General features: G+C 37.1%; 1 protein-coding gene across 1 annotated transcript in view; it reads right to left on the reverse strand.

The window, feature by feature from the left end:
- Positions 1-20,225, reverse strand: part of FBXL13 (F-box and leucine rich repeat protein 13) — a 209,643-nt gene that overhangs the window by 135,137 nt on the left and 54,281 nt on the right. Inside the window, exons 8-9 of the mRNA XM_043871784.1 lie at positions 6,975-7,070; positions 4,438-4,570 (exon numbers count right to left, since the gene is read on the reverse strand). Of these exons, the coding sequence (XP_043727719.1) occupies positions 4,438-4,570; positions 6,975-7,070 (229 nt within the window). The remainder of the gene's footprint in view (positions 1-4,437; positions 4,571-6,974; positions 7,071-20,225) is intronic.

Raw genomic sequence — 20,225 nt, forward strand, 5'->3', positions numbered from 1 at the left:
TTTGGCTGAAAAGAATATAATCAATCTGATTTCATTATTGACCATCTGGTGATGTCCATGTGTAGTGTCTTCTCTTGTGTTGTTGGAAGAGGGTGTTTGCTGTTTACAAGTCAAGCATTTTCTGAACTGATCTCATCTTGCCAGTCATCGAGTCGCTGTAGAAAAACTGCAGTCAAGTGGAGCCTCTCATCCCTTATGAATCTGTTTTGCTCAGGTTCAAAAATTCAACTGTTGGACTTAAAAATCACTATGTTTATCCTTGCCAAATGTATGCTCAAGTGTTTCATCGTATACTCTGGCTACCTATCATAATATTTGAACAGGCATTTCTCAGCCTTGCTCTTATCTGTCTTTTAAACATTTTAAAGAATATGTTAATTTTCTTCTAAAGTTTTTTGTAGATAAGGATTACAAGTACAACTCAGCCAAACAGCCTAAAATATCAGCCAATATTTTCCTTCAATCTAACAAAAAGTGAGAAAGTCAAACTTCTTACCAGAAATGTGTATAACTTTAGGCATATCAATAAACCAACTGACCTCAGCTGGGGGGAAAAAAAAACTGGAAAAGCTGAAACATCTCTGAGATTAGTTTTTTAATCTTTGATAGACTCAAGGTTGTTGAAATGAACAGTGATTTTATTAAATAAGCTATGGCAACCAGACAACCCCCTAAGGCCTGCTGCCGGCAGCCCTGGGAACTGGCCCCATCCTTCAGCTGGTGAACACCAGCCCCAAGACCTGCCAGGCCTCACAGCCAACCCAGTGGGCCAATAACCACTGAACAAGGCAGGGTCTTTCCACCAAACTCACCAGGGACCAGCCATGTCTACCAGACTGCCCACTGTCGTTGGCCCTGCCACAACAGAAGGACCCTTGCAGCCCACCCTGAGGACAGCCCTAGAGCATTTAACTCTGGTAACCAGTGGAGAGTGTGCTGCTCAGCCCCATTGGACATAGCCTACATAAGACCACTTTTCCATGATTGGTAAGTTTTTTACATTTCTTAAACACATAGAAATAAAAACAGAGAATTAGGCTTAATGAGATAGCAGAGGAATATGTTCCAAATGAAGTAACAAGACAAAACTCGGAAGAAGGACTAAGAGAAATAGAAATAAACCATCTATGCAATAAAGAATTCAAGGTAATGATCATAGAAGTGCTCAATTAATTGGGAGAAGAATGAATGAATACAGTGAGAAGTTTAACAAAGAGGGGAAAAAAACCTGAGGAATATCATAACTGAAATAAAAATATACTAGGAGAAATCAACAGTAGATGAAATAATACAGAGGAACAGAACTGGAAGAGTTCACCCAACCTGAAGAGAAAAAAACAATTTCTTTAAGGATACTTTAAGAGACTCCTGGAAAAACATCAAGTGTACTAACATTGGGCTTCCCAGGTGGTACTAATGGTAAAGAACCCACTTGCCAATGCAGGTAGATGTAATAGATATGGGTTCAGTCCCTGGGTTGGGGAGATCCCCTGGAAGAGGGCACAGCAACCCACTCCAGTATTCTCCAGTATTCTGGAGAATCCATGGACAGAGGAGCCAATCAGGCTGTAGTCCACAGCGTTGCACAGAGTCCGTCATGACTGAAACAACTTAGCACACCTGCATGTACTAACATTTGCATTATAAGAAGGAGAGAGAAAAGGGCAAAAAACTGACATGATAGATGAAAACTTCCCTAACCTGGGAAAGGAAACAGACATTCAGGTCCAGAAAGCACCAAGAGTCCCAAACAAGATGAACTCAGAGGTCCATAACAAGACACACTGTAATTAAAATGGCAAAAATTTAGAAAGAGAATCTTAAAAGCAGCTAGGGAAAAACAACAAGGGAACTAACATAAGACCATCAGCAGACTTTCCAGCAGAAACTCTGCATGCCAGAAGGGAGTGGCATAATGTTTTTAAAATGATAAAGGGAAAAGGAATACTCCACAAGGCTACCACTCTGATTCAAAGAAAAGACCAAGGGTTTTTAAAGAGGAGCAAAAGCTGAGAGTAACTGGGTTTACAAGAAATGTTAAAGGGACCTCACTAAGTCGAAAAGAAAAGGTCACAACTAGAAATATGAAAATTACGAAAGGAAAAAATTTCATTGGTAAAGGCAGGTATCCAGTAAAGGTAGTATATCAACCACTTACAAAACTAGTAGGAAGATTAAAAGACAAAAGTAGTAAAATCATCTATATCGACAATAAGCAGTTAAGAGATACACAAAAAGGTATGAACTGTGATGTCAAAAACAGTAAACTTGAAGGAGAGTAAAAGTGCATTCAAACTTAAGAGAATAGCAACTTAATCAAATATGTATAAAGATTGCTCTACATACACTTCATGCTAACCACAAAACAAAAGTGTAAAACAGGTACACACACACAAAAAAAGAGGACATAAATCCAAGCAAACACTGAAGATAGTTACCAAGTCACAAAGAAAAGAGAACAAAAGAAGAAAAAGTAATAAACTGGTTTAAGATGGCAGACTAAGTACCTGTTTCAATTTTCCTTTCCTACCCAAATTACCGGAAACAAATTTTTCTAATCTATCATGTCCTTGGAAAACAACAGGGATCGTCTTGGTGGATCAGAAATTAATAGCTCCTAAAAATCCAAATGCAAACATTACCAGACTGAATGAGGAACATTCAGAAGATGGCTGCTGTAAAAGATGGAACAGCATTGTCTTTGTGAAGGGTGTGTCCCAGAAGTTAGAATATGTAGGAATAGTAACACCATTCTCACTAAAAATACAAGAAAATGATTCAAGAATAAGACAAGAGAGCTGCATATCCTTGCTACCAGAGAAAGAAGTAGAAGATATAAGAATAGTAATGAATGGAAATATTTCCAGATGATATGATAGTCTACCTAGAATACCCAAAAGAATCAACTGACAAACTATTAAAACGAGGAAGTCAGTTTAATATATGATCAGATAAAATGACATTATATATAAAGCCATCACTTTCTGCAGCACCAGCAATAACCAGTCAGAATAACTCCATTTTGTATTTTTCTTTTGCAATTAAAAAAATACAGATAACTGTTGAAAGCCCTTGTGAACCTCTTCCCCATTTCATTCAACTCTCTCCATCTCAGAAGTAACCGCTATCTTGCGTTTGGAGTTTTTCATTTGCATGCATGCTTTTTATATTTTGCTGTCTGTGTGTGTGTCTGTATATGTGTACACAAGTGCCCTTAAATATATAGCATTGAAATTATTTCAAAAAATGAAGTATATAGTATTATTTTACACATTGAAAATTTGTATACAAATGGTATTAGATTACATATATATATTTGTGCAACTTGCTTTCACCCATTAATATCTTTATCATTCATATTGATATTTTGAAATCTATTTTTTCTCTCATTTCCAGAAATATATATATGGAAACTTAAAAATGTACCTCAAAGGACATATGTTTTAATGCAATGGGCTGAATGTTTGTGTCCCCCCAGAATTCATATATTGGAATCCTCACCCCCAATGTAATGCTGTTAGGAGGTTGGGCCTTTGGGACGTAATTAAGATGGAATTCTCAAGAATAGGATTAATGCCCTTATACAAGGGATTCCAGAGAGCTCTCTCTCTCCTGCTGTCTACCATATGTGGATACAGGAAGAATACAGAAGTCAACAACCTGAACAAGGCCCTCACTAAAACCCAACCAAGACTAGGCACCCTGGTCTTAGACTTCCAGGCTTTAGAACTATGAGAAATAAGTTTCTGTTGTTTACAAGCCACCCAGCCAAAAGAGAACTTTATTATAGCAGCCTGAACTAAGACAGTTAAACACAAAACTTTACAAAGCAAGTTAGAAAACTTGGAAATAACCTTAGTGTCCATCAGTAGGAAGAAAGTTAACTAACTTATGGTATAGCCATAGTATGGTATTCCCTAAAATCAGGGAAATGATTTTAAGTACTTAAAAATAATTTAGTAGTTCTATATGTACTGACATGAAAAGATTTTCAGGGTATAAGAGAAAATATAAAACAATATTATCCCTTTAATGTTAAAAATTAAAATTGTGTATTTTTAATCACAAATGCTTAAATGTATTTTAGAAAAACAGAAAAAGTAATAATGTTGAGTACCACTGGGTAAGTGAATGGATTTGAGAGGAATGAAAGTAGATTTTTTCTTCTACTGTCTATTGTTATTATTTCTTTAGTGGGAATATGTCCTTATATTGTGGATAAATTGATGGTATATAGATACACAAATGCTAGACAAAAAAAAAATCATTGAGAATGACCAAAGGACCAGGTCTCAGGGCATACAATACAGGAAGAGCTGACTCTATTATAGGACTTTTAAATAGTTTTAATAGGCATTCTCATGGCCTAAGACTGTAACTGAAGTTTCCATTTTAAAATACAGGGAAGCAAGACAAACAGTTAGTAAACATACTTACTGACAGATCTCAAAGTTTTCAATCGGAGAACACAACCACGAAAATTCAAGCGCAGCACGTTTAGACGCCACCTTTGCAAAATAGACACTATATATTTATCTGTGATTATATTTCTTACTGCAGAAAAATCAATCTAAAAAGGATAAACAAAAATGTTAAGAAATGAGAAAGATCTTTGGCATGTGAAATTTTAAAATATTTTTAAAGCATCAAAGAACTAAAATTTCTTTATCGCATCACTCTTTTTTGTTTGTTAGGGTTTTTGTGGTCATTCCCAGGTTTAACTACAAACAGATTCCAAATGTCCAGTCCAGGTTGACAGCTGGGAGGGCAGGGATCTCACATTCACCCCCAACAAGAGTCAATTTGTCATGGAGTGCCTGGATGCCCACCCCTTCGTTCCAGGTGAGCCCCAAGGCTTCCCCCTACTTCAATGTCAATGGACCCTTCTGCATTCATCACTAATGTGTGCCTGCTTCTTTTTTCATGAGCACAAACTATACATTGAGTGCTTGACTATGGAAAGACAATATAGTATGTGGATTATAACGGATTTTCCATAACTCATAATTTTGTGGGGGTAGTCCTAGAGATAAGGAAAGATGATCTGGGTGCAGTGTATAAAACTGAAAAGCACAGATTTTTCTGTAACCTCTGAATGGCCAGGGCTGGTGGATAAAAAACAATATAGTATTTTTTTATTGAAGTATAGTTGACAACAGTAACATAGTGTTAAAATACTACCTTTCAGCTAAAAGGTTAAGTGTACTGAACATCCTATTTCTTATTGCTTTCTGAACAAAGTTATTCTTCATGCTAAAAGGTTTATTACAGTTGTGTTACATTTGAGCACTCACAAATACACACAGACATAATTGCAAATGAAGGGCAACAGATAATTGTGGAAAGAGAAATTTGCTGAACATTAACTTCCTACTCTGGCTTTGCTCTTCACTGCCATGTGCTCATATTTTCTCCATCTTTACCCAGTGAGGTCTCTGGGCAGGAGTGCTGGCTTTTTCTGCCAGTTTTCTGTAAGATTTGCCCTGATTTAATATGGTACATATTCCTTCTTTCCCAGACCATTTGGATTCAGTTTATTTCTTCTTTATGGGTTTTCCAAAGGAAAAAGTGACACCCCCTAATCTGTCACATAAGTAAGAGATTTATTATTTTAAATCAGTGGTTCTTAGTGTGGTCCAGAGACAAGCAGCATCAGCATCACCCAGGAACTCACTGGAAATGCAAATTCTCAAGCCCTTCCTCAAAAGTACTGAGTCAGAAACTCTGGAGGTGGCAACCAGCAATCTAACAATCCCTTCCAATGATTCTGATGCATTCTCAAGTTTAAGAATCCCTGCCTTCAACTAAAAATTACGTCTAAGACAAGAATACTAAATTTGGTAGCTAAGAGGTGTTAATTAAGACGAGAACATTTTTAAAAATTATCATTGCTACATAAGGTAAGAGTAGAACACTATAGTCAAGAATGGAATGGTGCTCTGATGGGATGTAAAGATGCTGAGTTGATTATGGAGCTAGATTCCTTGTACCTTGCCAACTCCTCTTGGGTTCTTTGTCAAAGTTTCTACAGAATGACCCCAATCACCTATTCATAGGTCAGTCTGAGCACATGATATCATTAGTCCTCTAATCAATAGCAATTAAGGAGGGGTGGTAAAGTCAGCTATTGACTGGACATAGGCAACAAGGAAAATGTTGCCACTCCAACATTTGTTGATGGCATAAATGATCAGTTATTAAGATTAAAGCAGTCATCCAAGAAAAAGAAAAGAAAGGTCATCAAGGATAATACATGCTTATTTTTATCATTGGCTAAGACCTACCACTCAATGTTTCTTTGGAATGAAAAATAAAGCATGTTCTACTTTATGGGAATAGTATAAATATAGTGCAATGACAAGAATAATACAAGAGGCATGAGCCTGGGAGTCCACATTAGAAAATGCCTGAGTGTATATATGTGGATGTGCATGCAAACACACCAAGAATTATCAAACAAGCTTTGTTTACATGTTGTCTATTTTAGCCTGATTTCAAGCTCAGTGGTTTTTTTCTTCTTCTCTTTTACTCCGTATTTTGTGCTGCTTTGTTGTGTTTTTTTGAACTAAGAACAGTAGCTAATATTTATTGAGTGCTGCCCACATGCCAGACTCTACAGTAAGCACCTTTCTTGCATTTTGCTTAGTTTATCTCTGGAGCTCCTTGAGTAAGGCAATGTTAAGCCTAACTCAGATATAATAGAGCTTTATTTAAATCCAAAAAATAATATTCAATTTATTTCTACTATTTAAATTAGAAAATACTTCTATCAAATCTCTTCAAATAACATTTTTTATCTTTTCCTTCAGGCTGTGCCTGGACAAAAGTTAAACAAGCGTACCTCCTTTTTGTGATCCCATGTTGTGGAGCAGGGAAGAAGGTAGTCCCCATTACTGCTATAAGGTGGCCTTATAGCAGTCTATTCTCCTTTAAGAACTAGAATAAAGACATTGCTTCAGGTAGTGTCTACTTACACCATTCCACAATGAGCCCATTTGTGTCATCAACAACCAGGAGCGATTAACTTGACCACATATTATCACATCTCTTAAACTGAGGTAGGAGAAAATCTAAACACAAAGAAAAATAATACACAATTTTGAAAAACGTGAATTTTGATCTAACTCTTCCATTTTCCATTTGTGTGAGTGTGTGTGTGTTAATAAGGGTAATACAGTCCATATATTGTGGTAGCAGGGGTTTATGTGCTTGCATTTTATCTAAAGATAGAAATTTCGTCTAGAGTTCTAGAACTTATTTGATGATGCCTTTGATATAGTGTGACCAAATTGATAGTTGCAGAAGGATGGTAAAGAAGATAGGTAGATTTATTTTGTTTTCCGAATGAAAATAGCATTCTGCTAGAAAGTGAATGATTTCCCTAAATGAAGGCATTCAATAATCGTTTGCTGAAATGAACTGGGTTCTTTTTAAAGTTACAGGATTCCTGGGAATATACTTAAAATGTATGTTGTAGTGAGTTGATATATGTATACATTGTGAAAGGATTCCTCCATCTAGTTAAACACATCCAACACTCACATATTTATCTTTATTTTAATTAATTTGTTTTTATGAGAACATTTAAGTTCTATTCTGTTAGCAGATTTCAATTTTACAACACAGTGTTATCAACCATAGTCACCATGTATCACTTTAGATTCTCAGACCTTATTCATATTATAGCTAAATGTTTATACCCTTTTTCTAAACTATGAGTTACATAGCAGAAGAAACCCAGCTGATGCAAAAATAGCAAACTGGATCATGTAAGATAAAATTACACAGGGTAAGGCACAGAGGTAGAAAGAGATGGAAAATATGAAGGAAGTTAAGAGCACATTATATAACATGAAAAGGTTATAGATAACATTATACAACATTCTATATATGCCCTTATAGAATTTCCAGAAGAAAGGAAGAGAACAAATGGAAATCAAAGCAAAACTCAAAAATATTAAAAATAAAAATGTTTTAGAATGATGAAAAGCAACAATTATCAGATATAAGAAGCACAAGAAATCCCAAACAGGATACTTATCCCATGGCTTTGTAGTGAAATTACAAAAGGCCATAAGCAAAGAAAAACCTTAAGTGCAACCAGAGACAGATTATCTACAAAAGAATGTCACTTAGCAGTCTCAGAAAGCAAAAGTCAGCAGAAAGTACTTATCAATCTCAGGTACCACATGTAAGTAAATTACAACTCAAGGATGAGTATTAAGTAGACACCCTATGACGAACATTGAGAAAGTTTGCCTTCAATGGACCCATCACAAAAGAACTTGTAAATGATGTTTATGTAAGAAGAAAGGAGTGAGATGAAATAGTAATGAGAGGCAAAGAAACTAATAAGCATAGGAGTAAACCCAATAACCTTATAAAAGCATATAATGATGATGACTAATGTGAGGGGTATAAAAAGCAAGGGGCAAAACCACTAGAAAATACCAATATTCTAAGACTGGAGAGAGTAATCAGAGTTAAAATGTTCTAAATTCTGGTAATTATTCAGGAAGAAAGTTTAGATATTCATTTACTTTAAGCTTTATTAAGGTAAATGTACATGTTAAAAATATTTAAGTGAAACCATTGAAATAGAAGAAATAGAATGGATATCTTCTAAAATATAAAAATGGGGGGAGGGAATAGCTTTTTAAATTCAACAAATAAAGGCAGAAAAGGGCAAAACAAGGAAGCACATAAAAAAACAAGTAGTATAAAATGAAATGAAAAACTGAATCTAAGTATATCTAGTAATAATAAATTTAACAAAATTCACCAGTGGGAAGACAAAGATTACCCCTAATAATGTTTTTGCTTTTAAGTTTTACCTTCTGATATTAATATAGCTATCAAAAATCTCCTTTCAGTTGTGTTCATCTTGTTCAGCATTGTACTTTAGGTGGATTTTTAAAGTTTATCTGACAAAGAAGGTCACTACATTATAATTAAAGTAATTCTAACAATCTACTAAGGATATATAACAATTCTAAATGTGTAAGCATCTGAAAACATAGCCACAAGGATACAATGAGAAATTGACAAATCCACAATCATGATGAAAGGTTATATCAGAACTCTCAATTGTTGATAAAACATTCTGAGGAAATAATCTTTCCTGGATTCCTCAGTGCTCCTGCAAAAAACTCTAGTCTCCGGAGACACAGAAATCTGTATGACGTAAAGGTAATGTTTTATCTTTACCTCCTCTATAAACACTTTACTTTCCTGTGAACTATGGAGATTAGATCTGTAGCTATCTGTCTAGTTAATTCTCTGATCCGAAAGGATGATAAAAGTTTTCTTTTCTCCCCAAGAATGTCAAATGGGTATAATCCAGCCTACTTTCCTAGGTCAAGCTCCCAAGATGTCAGGAAGATCCTTACTAATTTAAATTCAAAGAGATATGGGTCCCAGGACCTTGGCAACATCTCTATGTCATAAAAATCAGTGATACTGATTCTTATCTGGCCCTTGGAGAGATGTATTTAAGCCCTGCCTCCCTGATAGGTCAGTTGGTAAAGAATCCACCTGCAATGCAAGAGACCCTGGTTCGATCCCTGGGGCAGGAAGATGTGCTGGAGAAGGGATAGGCTACCCACTCTAGTATTCCTGGGCTTCCCTTGTGGCTCAACTGGTAAAGAATCCACCTGCAATGTGGGAGACCTGAGTTCAGTCCCTGGGTTGGGAAGATCCCCTGCAGAAGGGAAAGGCTACCCACTCCAGTATTCTGGCCTGGAGAATTCCATGGACTGTATAGTCCATGGGATCACAAAGAGTCTGACACAACTGAACAACTTTCATTAACTAACTCCCTCTTTTATTTACAAGGACCTTGTTACTACATTGGATCCACCCAGATAAGCAAGGATAATCTCTCCATCTCAAGATCTTTAACTCACTCACATCTCCTAAGACTCTTGCCTTGTATTCACAGGTTCTGAGGCTTTGGTGGGGTATGGGGTTGGGGTGGGGGAGCAATTATTATTCTGCCTATCATACTATGTAAGGAAATGAAGGTGAAAGTGAATTTCCCCTAAAGTCAGGAACACAACAAGGGTGCCCACTCTCACCACTACTATTCAACATAGTTTTGGAAGTTTTAGTCACAGCAATCAGAGAAGAAAAAGAAAGAAAAGGAATCTAGATTGGAAAAGGAGTAAAACTCTCACTGTTTGCAGATGACATGATCCTCTACATAGAAAACCCTAAGGACACCACCAGAAAATTACTAGAGCTAATTAATATAGTAAGGTGGCAGGATATAACATTAATACACAGAAATCCCTTGCATTCCTATACACTAACAATGAGAAAACAGAGAAATTAAGGAAACAATCCCATTCACCATTGCAACAAGAAGAATAAAATACTTAGGAATAAATTTACCTAAAAAAAAAAAAAAAGACCTATATATAGAAAACTATAAAACACTGATGAAAGAAATCAAAGATTACAAACATAGATGGAGAAATATACCGTGTTCATTGATCAGAAGAATCAATATAGTGAAAATGAGTATACGAACCAAAGCAATCTATAGATTCAATGCAATCCCTATCAAGCTACCAATGGTATTTTTCACAGAACTAGAACAAATAAGTTCACAATTTGTATAGAAATGCAAAAAGCCTTGAATAGCCAAAGCAATCTTGAGAAAGAAGAATGGAACTGGAGGAATCATCCTGCCTGACTTCCGACTATACTACAAAGCTACAGTCATCAAGACAATATGGTACTGGCACAAAGACAGAAATCGAGGTCAATGAAACAGAATAGAAAGCCCAGAGATAAATCCACGCACCTATAGACACCTTATCTTTGACAAAGGTGGCAAAAATATACAATGGAGAAAAGACAGTCTCTTTAACAAGTGATGCTGGGAAAATTGGTCAGCCACTTGCAAAAGAATGCAGCTAAAACACTTTCTAACACCATACACAAAAATAAAATGGATTAAAGATCTAAATGTAAGACGAGAAACTATAAAACTCTTAGAGGAAAACATAGGCAGAACTCTCTCTGACATAAATCATATCAAGATCCTCTATGACACACCTCCCAGAGTAATGGAAATTAAATAAAAAATAAACAAATGAGACCTAATTAAACTTAAAAGCTTTTGCACAACAAAAGAAACTATAAGCAAGGTGAAAAGACAGCCTTCAGAATGTGAGAAAATAATAGCAAACAAAGCAACTGACAAAGAATTAATCTCAAAAATATACAAGCAGCTCCTGCAGCTCAATACCAGAAAAATAAACAATCCAATCAAAAAATGGGCCAAAGAACTACACAGACGTTTCTCCAAAGAAGACTTACAGATAGCTAACAAGCACATGAAAAGATGCTCAACGTCACTCATTATCAAAGAAATACAAATCAAAACCACAGTGAGGTACCATCTCACGCCAGTCAGAATGGCTACTATCAAAATGTCTACAAACAATAAATGCTGGAGAGGGTGCAGAGAAAAGGGAACCCTCTTACACTATTGGTGGGAACGCAATCTAGTACAGCCAGTATGGAGAACAGTGTGGAGATTCCTTTAAAAACTGGAGATAGAACTGCCATACAACCTAGCAATCCCACTGCTGGGCATGCACACGGAGGAAACCAGAATTGAAAGAGACACATGTACCCCAATGTTCATCACAGCACTGTTTACAATAGCTAGAACATGGAAGCAACCTAGATGTCCATTGGCAGATGAATGGATAAGAAAGTTGTGGTACATATACACAGTGGAATATTACTCAGCTATTAAAAATGCATTAGAATCAGGTGAGGTGGATGAAACTGGAGCCTGTTATATAGAGTGAAGTAAGTCAGAAAGAAAAACACCAATACAGTATATCAATGCATATATATGAAATTTAGAAAGATGGTAATGATGACCCTATATACGAGACAGCAAAAGAGACACAGATATAAAAAACAGACTTTTGGACTCTGAGAGACGGCAAGTGTGAGATGATTTGAGAGAATAGTATTGAAATATGTATGTTACCATATGTGAAATAGATGACCAACCCAAATTCGATGCATGAAGCAGGGCACTCAAAGCTGGTGCCCTGGACAATCCAGAGGGATGGAATGAGGAGGGATGAGGGAGGACAGAGGGAGGTTCCAGACTGAGGGACACGTGTACACCCATGACTGATTCATGTCAATATATGGCAAAAACCACCACAATATTGTGAAGTAATTAGCCTCCAATTAAAATAAATTAATTTTTTAAAAAAGAAGTGGGAAAAAAAAGAAAGTGAAAGTCGCTCAGTCATGTCTGACTCTTTACAACCCCATGGACTATACAGTCCATAGAATTCTCCAGGCCAGAATACTGGAGTGGGTAGCCTTTCCCTTCTACAGGGTATCTTCCCAATTCAGGGATCAAACTCAGGTCTCCCACATTGCAGGCGGGTTCTTTACCAGCTGAGCCACCAGGGAAGCCCAAGAATACTGGAGTGGGTAGCCTATCCCTCCTCCAGTGGATCTTCTTGACCCAGGAATTTAACTAGGGTCTCCTGCATTGCAGACAGATTCTTTACCAACTGAGCTATCAGGGAAGGATATGTAAGGAAATGATCAATACTAAATTTAAGAAGCCAGTTACATCTGTGGGAGGGAAAAAAAATCCAGAGAGGCTTTAACTGTATTTGTTAAATCTTATTTCTTAAGCTGAGTGGTGATTACATTCATTATATATTTTTTGTGCATGCCTAAAATATTTTATTTTAAAAACCTCATTTTGACAAAAATATCTAGGAATGAATGTAACTAAGGTGAAAGACTAGTACACTGCAAGCAACAAAGCATTATTGAAAGACATTTAAGACCTAAATTAATGGAAAAGTATCCCATGTTAATAGATTGGAGGACATAATAACAATAAAAGAAATTTAACCAGAATTTGAAATCTGCCTATGAATAAACACACACACACACACAAACCCTGCAGATTCAAAGAGTGTTCTATCAAATATCCAAGGAATTGATAATACTAACAAGAAAAGTACTTAAGATAGCAGTACTACCCAAAGTGCTCTACAAATTCAATACAGTCTCTATCAAAATGCCAATGGTCCTAGCAGGCAAGAATATACAATGGGGCAAAAACAGCCTCTTCAATATATGGTGCTGGGAAAACTGGACAGCTACCTGTAAAAGAATTAAATTGGAACACTTTCATACACAAAGATAAATTCAAAATGGATGAAAGACCTAAATGTAATACCAGAAACTATAAAACTCTTAGAGGAAAACATAGGCAGAACATTTGATGACATAAATCAAAGCAAGATCCTCTATGTCCCACCTCCTAGAGTAATGGAAATAAAAACAAAAGTAAACAAGTGGGACCTGATTAAACTTAAAAGCTTTTGCACAGCAAAGGAAACTATAAGCAAGGTGAAATGACAACCCTCAGAATGGGAGAACATAACAGCAAATGAAACAACTGACCAAGGATTACTTTCCAAAATATACAAGCAGCTCATACAACTCAATGCCAGAAAAACAAATAACCCAATCAAAAAGTGGGGGGAAAACCTAAACAGACATTTCTCCAAAGAAGACATACAGATGGCTAACAAACACATGAAAAGATGCTTAACATCGCTCATTATTAGAGAAATGCAGATCAAAACTACAATGAGCTATCACCTCACACTGGTCAGAATGGCCATCATCAAAAAGTCTACAAACAGTAAATGCTAGAGAGTGTGGGTGTGTGCTGTTGGTGGGAATGTAAATTGATACAGCCACCATGGAAGGCGGTATGGAGATTCCTTTAAAATCTAGGGATAAAACTGCCATATGACCCAGCAATCCCACTCCTAGGCATATACCCTGAGGAAACCAAAATTGAAACAGACACATGTATCCCATTGTTCATTGCAGCACTATTTACAATAGCTAGAATGTGGAAGCAGCCTAGATGTCCATTGACAGATAAATGGGTAAAGAAGTTGTGATACATATACACAATGGAATATTACTCAGCCATAAAAAAGAACGCATTTGAGTCAGTTCTAATGAGGTGGATGAACCTAGAACCTATTATACAGAGTGAAATGAGTCAGAAACAGAAAGATAAATACTGTATTCTAATGTATATATACGGAATCAAAATGCTGTTATGTATACACTGGCCAAGTCATTCTGCAAGGACTACATGTTCAAGTTGCTTGGTAAAGCTGAAGAAGGATGACTATCAGGTTGAGATATATGTATTTCTTGAGGCTTATACAAATAAAAAATAAAAAAATAAAATGCAGGAATGAGAAAAACGTGCCTGTGAAAGGCATTGGAGCATTGGACCTTCAGTGGGAGAGGTGGGCACCTCAAGTGAGACAGGGGTGAGGGGTCGGGACTGGAAGAGGAGGGCATGGTGTGGGAGGTGAGGCACCAGCAGCATGAGGCTGGTCCAGCACAGGGCTTAGAGCCCAAGTGCACAGGAAAGGGGTCTAGTCAAGGAGTGGGACTCTAGGGGAAGAAAGTCAGGTGGTCATACTGAGGGGTAGGGTGGAGATGGACCTTAGAGATGTGAGAATCACATCCATTCATGAGGTGAAGGACTGGCCTGTGTGGAGTATCAGAACCAGAGGAGTGTAAGGAGGGTGGTGCTTGCACAGGAAACATGGCTATGACAATTAGAGATTGGTACATATGGGGAAGAGGTGGATAAACCGAGTAAGTTAAAAGCCTAGAAAATTGGGATCCAGGTTTCTCCCTCTATGAGAAGGTATAGTTGTGAGTGTGGAAAGGAAGAAAACTAGAATGAGCTCTCTGCTGTTAGATTGGAATTGAGTATTAATGGGAAATCATGGTTTTCAGTACACAAGTAGATAAGAGATGAGGCTTGGAGTGGGAAAATCCTCCCCTGAAGCTCATGGAGAGTGGACTCTTGAACCAAATCAAACTTCTGTCAGCAAGAAAGAGCAGAGAGATTGACTATTGAGCAGGAAGCATCTTGCCAGTCCACTGTCCGATAGATCATCAAAGTAGGGAGCAAATGCCTTTAGCTCCAGGACGCTTTTACCACTTATTTGATTTCCTGGATCTTACTCACTAAACTGTAGTTATTGCTAGATCATGCATCAACAAACATTTTCTAAAAAGGGGCAAAAGAGTATATATTTTGACTTTGTGGGCCAAGAAGAGATGTCTTCAACTCATTGAACAACAATTCACCAAGAGATAAATTGTCTTTTTTTACATTTGAAAATGTGAAAACTACTCTTAGTTAGAAGTTCATACAGAAAAGGTGGTGGAGGGCAGTTTTGTCCCTTAGGCCACAGTTGGCCACCCTTGCTATAAATCATCCCCATCCCCATCTCTCCCATGATGGGCCCAGCCAAATTCTTAACCCTGTTTATTTTTTTTTGTCACCCCTGTCCTAAGGGCAACCTGTGTCCAGAAATACTCATTTCATCAGAACAAATAGAACCAAATTTAGGGACAAGAAATGAAAATTCCCCAAAGATATTTTTTGGCAATACTGCCTTGTCTCAAAAAGGCCAGTTTTCACAATTCCCAGAGATTAAAAATAGGATTGTTAGAATGTGAATGTATTTAAAGATTGACTAGTAATTCAGGTCATCATTAGACATAAGTGTTTTTATATGTCAGAGTAAAAGTCTTGGGTCCATTCCACCATTGATTGTGTACCAGTGGGATTGTTTAGTATTGGTTTAGTCACATTTAGTATTAGTAGGCATGTACACTTATAGATCACATCAACTTTATCCCCATTATACAAATCAGGAAACTGAATACCAGAGAGATTAGATTACATGCTGTAGGTTATACACTATTTCAGTCAGCTCAGACTACTGTAACAAAATACCATAGACTGAGTCACATTTCTGGAGATTGGGAAGTCCAAGATCAAAGCACTGGCAGATTTGGTTCTTGGTAAGGGCTCTTTTCGTGGCTTGTAGGCATCTGCCTTCTTGCTGTGTCCTACATGGCAGAGAGGAAGCTCTGGTTTTTCTTCCTCTTTTTCTCAGGGCAATAATGCTATTATGGGCACTCTACCCACATGACCTCATCTACACCTAATAATCTCCCCAAGATCCCACCTCATAATACAATATCATCTCACTGGGAGTTCATTCTTCAACACATGAATTTGGTGGAGGCACATTCAATCCATAACACACAATTATTCGGATCTCAGATTCATACTCTGATTTTCTACATTTAAGATTCATTTCCTTACACAATTTCCACAGAAACTTTTCCCCATTCTAGAATGATAGATTGTTCTCACCCGACTGCCACCCTGCCTAGAATAGAATGAGTCACAAAACACCTTTCAGCATAAAATTTAATCCTCACCATATAAATTCTATTTTGAGCATTTTTCCAAAGGCTCATAGTTACTGGACACTTTCTAATCATAAATTTCTTGACAGTATGCAATGACTTTCATAATTTTGCTGATAAATTCTCCTAAGAGACATTTGTATAAAAATTCTGCAAACACCCATTTACTTGAATAAAAAAATTGTTCAAAAGTAAACTGCAGTTGTTTAATAAAGCCATTCTCCTCATCCAAAATCAAAATGAAAATTTTACCAGCACAAGGTCAAGAGTTTTCTGTTCATTGTTTAAACTAACCTTTCCTTTTAGCACAACACTGAATGTCAAAAAATATAACAACACTGTCACCTCCAAACACGTAGTGGAAAATTTATATTCTGTTAGAAATAGAACTCCCAAGAATAAAACAGTTAATCTGCTTTCATGTTCTATTGATGCTTAATCTTTAAAAAAAAATCAAGTATTATTTCAACACCTGGACTGTTCTTAGGAAATATCTTGTTCTGCTTACTCAAAGTAGAACATTCTAGAGAAGTTATTTTTGTGTTGTTTTTTTTTTTTAGTTGAAGGATAATTGCTTTACAATATTGTATTGGTTTCTACCATACACCAACATGTGTCAGCCATAGGTATACATATGTCCCCTCCCTCTTGAGCCTCTCTCCCACTTCCCTCCTACCCCATCCTACCCCTCTAGATTGTCACAGAGCCCTGGTTTGAGTTCCCTGAGTCATACTGCAAATTCCCACTGGCTATCTGTTTTACATATGGTAGTGTATAGTTTCCATGCTACTCTGTCCATTCGTCCCACCCTCTCTTTTCCCCACTGTGTCCACAAGTCTGTTCTCTATGTCTGCGTCTCCATTGCTGCTACACAGATATGTTCATCAGTGCCATCTTTATAGATTCCATATATAAGCTTTAACATACAATATGTACTTTTCTCTTTCTGACTTCACTCTGTATAATAGGTTCTAGGTTCATCCACCTCAATAGCACTGACTCAAATGTGTTTCTTTATATGGCTGAGTAATATTCCATTGTATATATGTACTTCTTTATAGCTTCTTTATACTTTCATCTGTTGATGGACATCTAGGTTGCTTCTATGTCCTGGCTATTGTAAATAGCTCTGCAATGAACACTGGGGTACACGTGTAGTTTTCAATTATGGTTTTCTCAGGGTGTATGCCCAGTAGCAGGATTGTTGAGTATTATGGTAGTTTTATTCCTAGTTTTTTAAGGAATCTCCATATGGTCTTCCATAGTGACTGTATCAATTTACATTCCCACCAACAGTACAAGAGGATTCTGTTTTCTCCATACTCTCTCCAGCATTTATTGTTTGCAGATTTTTTAATGATGGCCATTCTGACCAGTGTGAGATGATGCTTCTTTATAGTTTTGATTTGCATTTCTCTAATAATGAGCAAACAGTGGAAACAGTGGCAGACTATTTTTTTGGGCTCCAAAATCACTGCAGATGGTGACTGCAGCCATGAAATTAAAAGATGCTTACTCCTTGGAAGGAAAGTTGTGACCAACCTAGACAGCATATTAAAAAGCAGGGATATTACTTTGCCAACAAAGGTCCGTCTAGTCAAAGCTATGGTTTTTCCAGTAGTCATGTATGGATGTGAGAGTTGGACTATAAAGAAAGCTGAGCACTGAAGAATTGATGCTTTTGAACTGTGGTGTTGGAGAAGACTCTTGAGAGTCCCTTGGACTGCAAAGAGATCCAACCAGTCTATCCTAAAGGAGATCAGTCCTGGGTGTTCATTGGAAGGACTGATGTTGAAGCTGAAACTCCAATACTTTGGCCACCTGATGTGAACAGCTGACTCGTTTGAAAAGACCCTGATGCTGGGAAAGATTGAAGGCATGAGGAGAAGGGGATGACAGAGAATAAGATGGTTGGATGGCATCACCAACTCAACGGTCATGAGTTTGGGTAAACTCTGGGAGTTGGTGATGGACAGGGAGGCCTGGCGTGCTGCAGTCCATGGGGTCGCAAAGAGTCAGACACGACTGGGTGACTGAACTGAATAATGAGCAATGTTGAGCATATTTTCATGTGTTTATTAGCCATCTGTATGTCTTCTTGGGAGAAATGTCAATTTAGTTCTTTCTTCCCACTTTTTCATTGGGTTGTTTGTTTTTCTGGTGTAGAATTGCATGAGCTGCTTGTAATATTTTGGAGATTAATCCTTTGTCAGCTGTTTTATTTGCTATGATTTTCTCCTATTCTGAGGATTATCTTTTTACCTTGTTTATAGTTTCCTTTGCTGTGCAAAAAATTTTAAATTTAATTAGCTCCCACTTGTTTATTTTTGTTTTTATTTCCATTACTCTAAGAGGTGGATCATAGAGCATCTTGCTATAATTTATGTCAGAGTGTTCTGCTTATGTTTTCCTGTAAGAGTTTCATAGTTTCTGGTCTTATATTTAGGTCTTTAATTCATTTTGAGTTTATCTTTGTGTATGGTATTAAGAAGTGTTCTAATTTCATTCTTTTACAGGTAGCTGTCCAGTTTTCCCAGTACCACTTATTGAAGAGACTATCTTTTCCCTGTTTTATATTCTTGCCTCCTTTGTCAAAGATAGCATGCCCACAGGTGCCTTGGTTTACCTCTGGGCTTTCTATCTTGTTCCCTTGGTCTGTATTTCTGTTTTTGTGCCTGTACGATATTGTTTGTAGAATAGCCTAAAGTCAGGAAGGTTGATTCCTCCATTTCCATTCTTCTTCCTCCAGATTCCTTTGGCTTGTTTTTGTTTTTAATGCAGTATTTCTGATGTATGAAATGGTAGATATTCTGAAAATTTTATGAGTGTTTTCTCATGTATATAGAATCTTAAGAAAAATAAGAATTTAATGTTTTTCACATATCTTTCTTCTGTTTCTCCCTAATTTAAATTTATTCTCAAAGGAGACATATGCTCTCTAGAAGACAGTATCCTAAAAAGCATTCTACTATGTCTTCCAAATGCCATTATAAATCAAAAAGCTGTTTTGGATATAATACGTTTCATATGGGTCTGAACTATGATGGTTAGAGTCTGACGTTCAAGAATTGGGTCCCAGGGACATACAGGCCAATATCTTTATGTGTCACTTAAAATATTTTTAAAAATATATTTCATAGGAAAAATAATTATGTGGCCAAATAATTTTTGGAAATTCAGATCAAAACAAAGTAAAATATTATGAAACAGTTAAGCACAGAGAGAAAGAAAGAAAGTCACAAACACTAGGCTTTTTGATGGAAATTCTCTATTCTCATGCTTTCAAGATGCCACATTATCCTGGTTTTTCCCTGACTCTCCACCCCTGATTCTCTGCCCTCTCCATTTTCCTATTAGTCTAAAGAAACAATAGGATACACAAACATTTACACACACACTAAGGAATTTGCTCCCACAATTATGGAGGCTGAGAAGTCCAAGATCTGCAGCTAGTAAGCTGGAGACCCAAGAGAGCCAGAAGGGGTAGTTACAGTGTGAGTCCAGGGTCTGAGAACCAGGAAAGGCAGTGGTGTAAGTTCCAGTGCCAATCCGAGTCGAAGACAGGAGACAGATGTCTCAGCTCAAAGGCAGTCAAGTATAGAGAGAATTCTTTCTTGCTTACCCTTTTATTCTACTCAGGCCTTCAGTGGCTTGGATGATATCCACCCACGCTGGGGAGGATATCAGTGGCTTGGATGATATCCTCCCACGCTGGGGAGGGCCTTCTGCTTTACTCAGTGCACTAATTCAAAAGTTAATCTCATCCAGAAACATCCTCACAAAACACACCCAGAACTAATGATTAGCCAAATATCTGGGGACTCATGGGCCATTCAAGTTGACACATAAAATTAACCATAACAGTCCCCAGGTGGCTTCCTTGCCTTTTC

This window comes from Cervus elaphus, chromosome 18, assembly GCF_910594005.1.
Source record: "Cervus elaphus chromosome 18, mCerEla1.1, whole genome shotgun sequence".
Taxonomy (NCBI): Eukaryota; Metazoa; Chordata; class Mammalia; order Artiodactyla; family Cervidae; genus Cervus; species Cervus elaphus.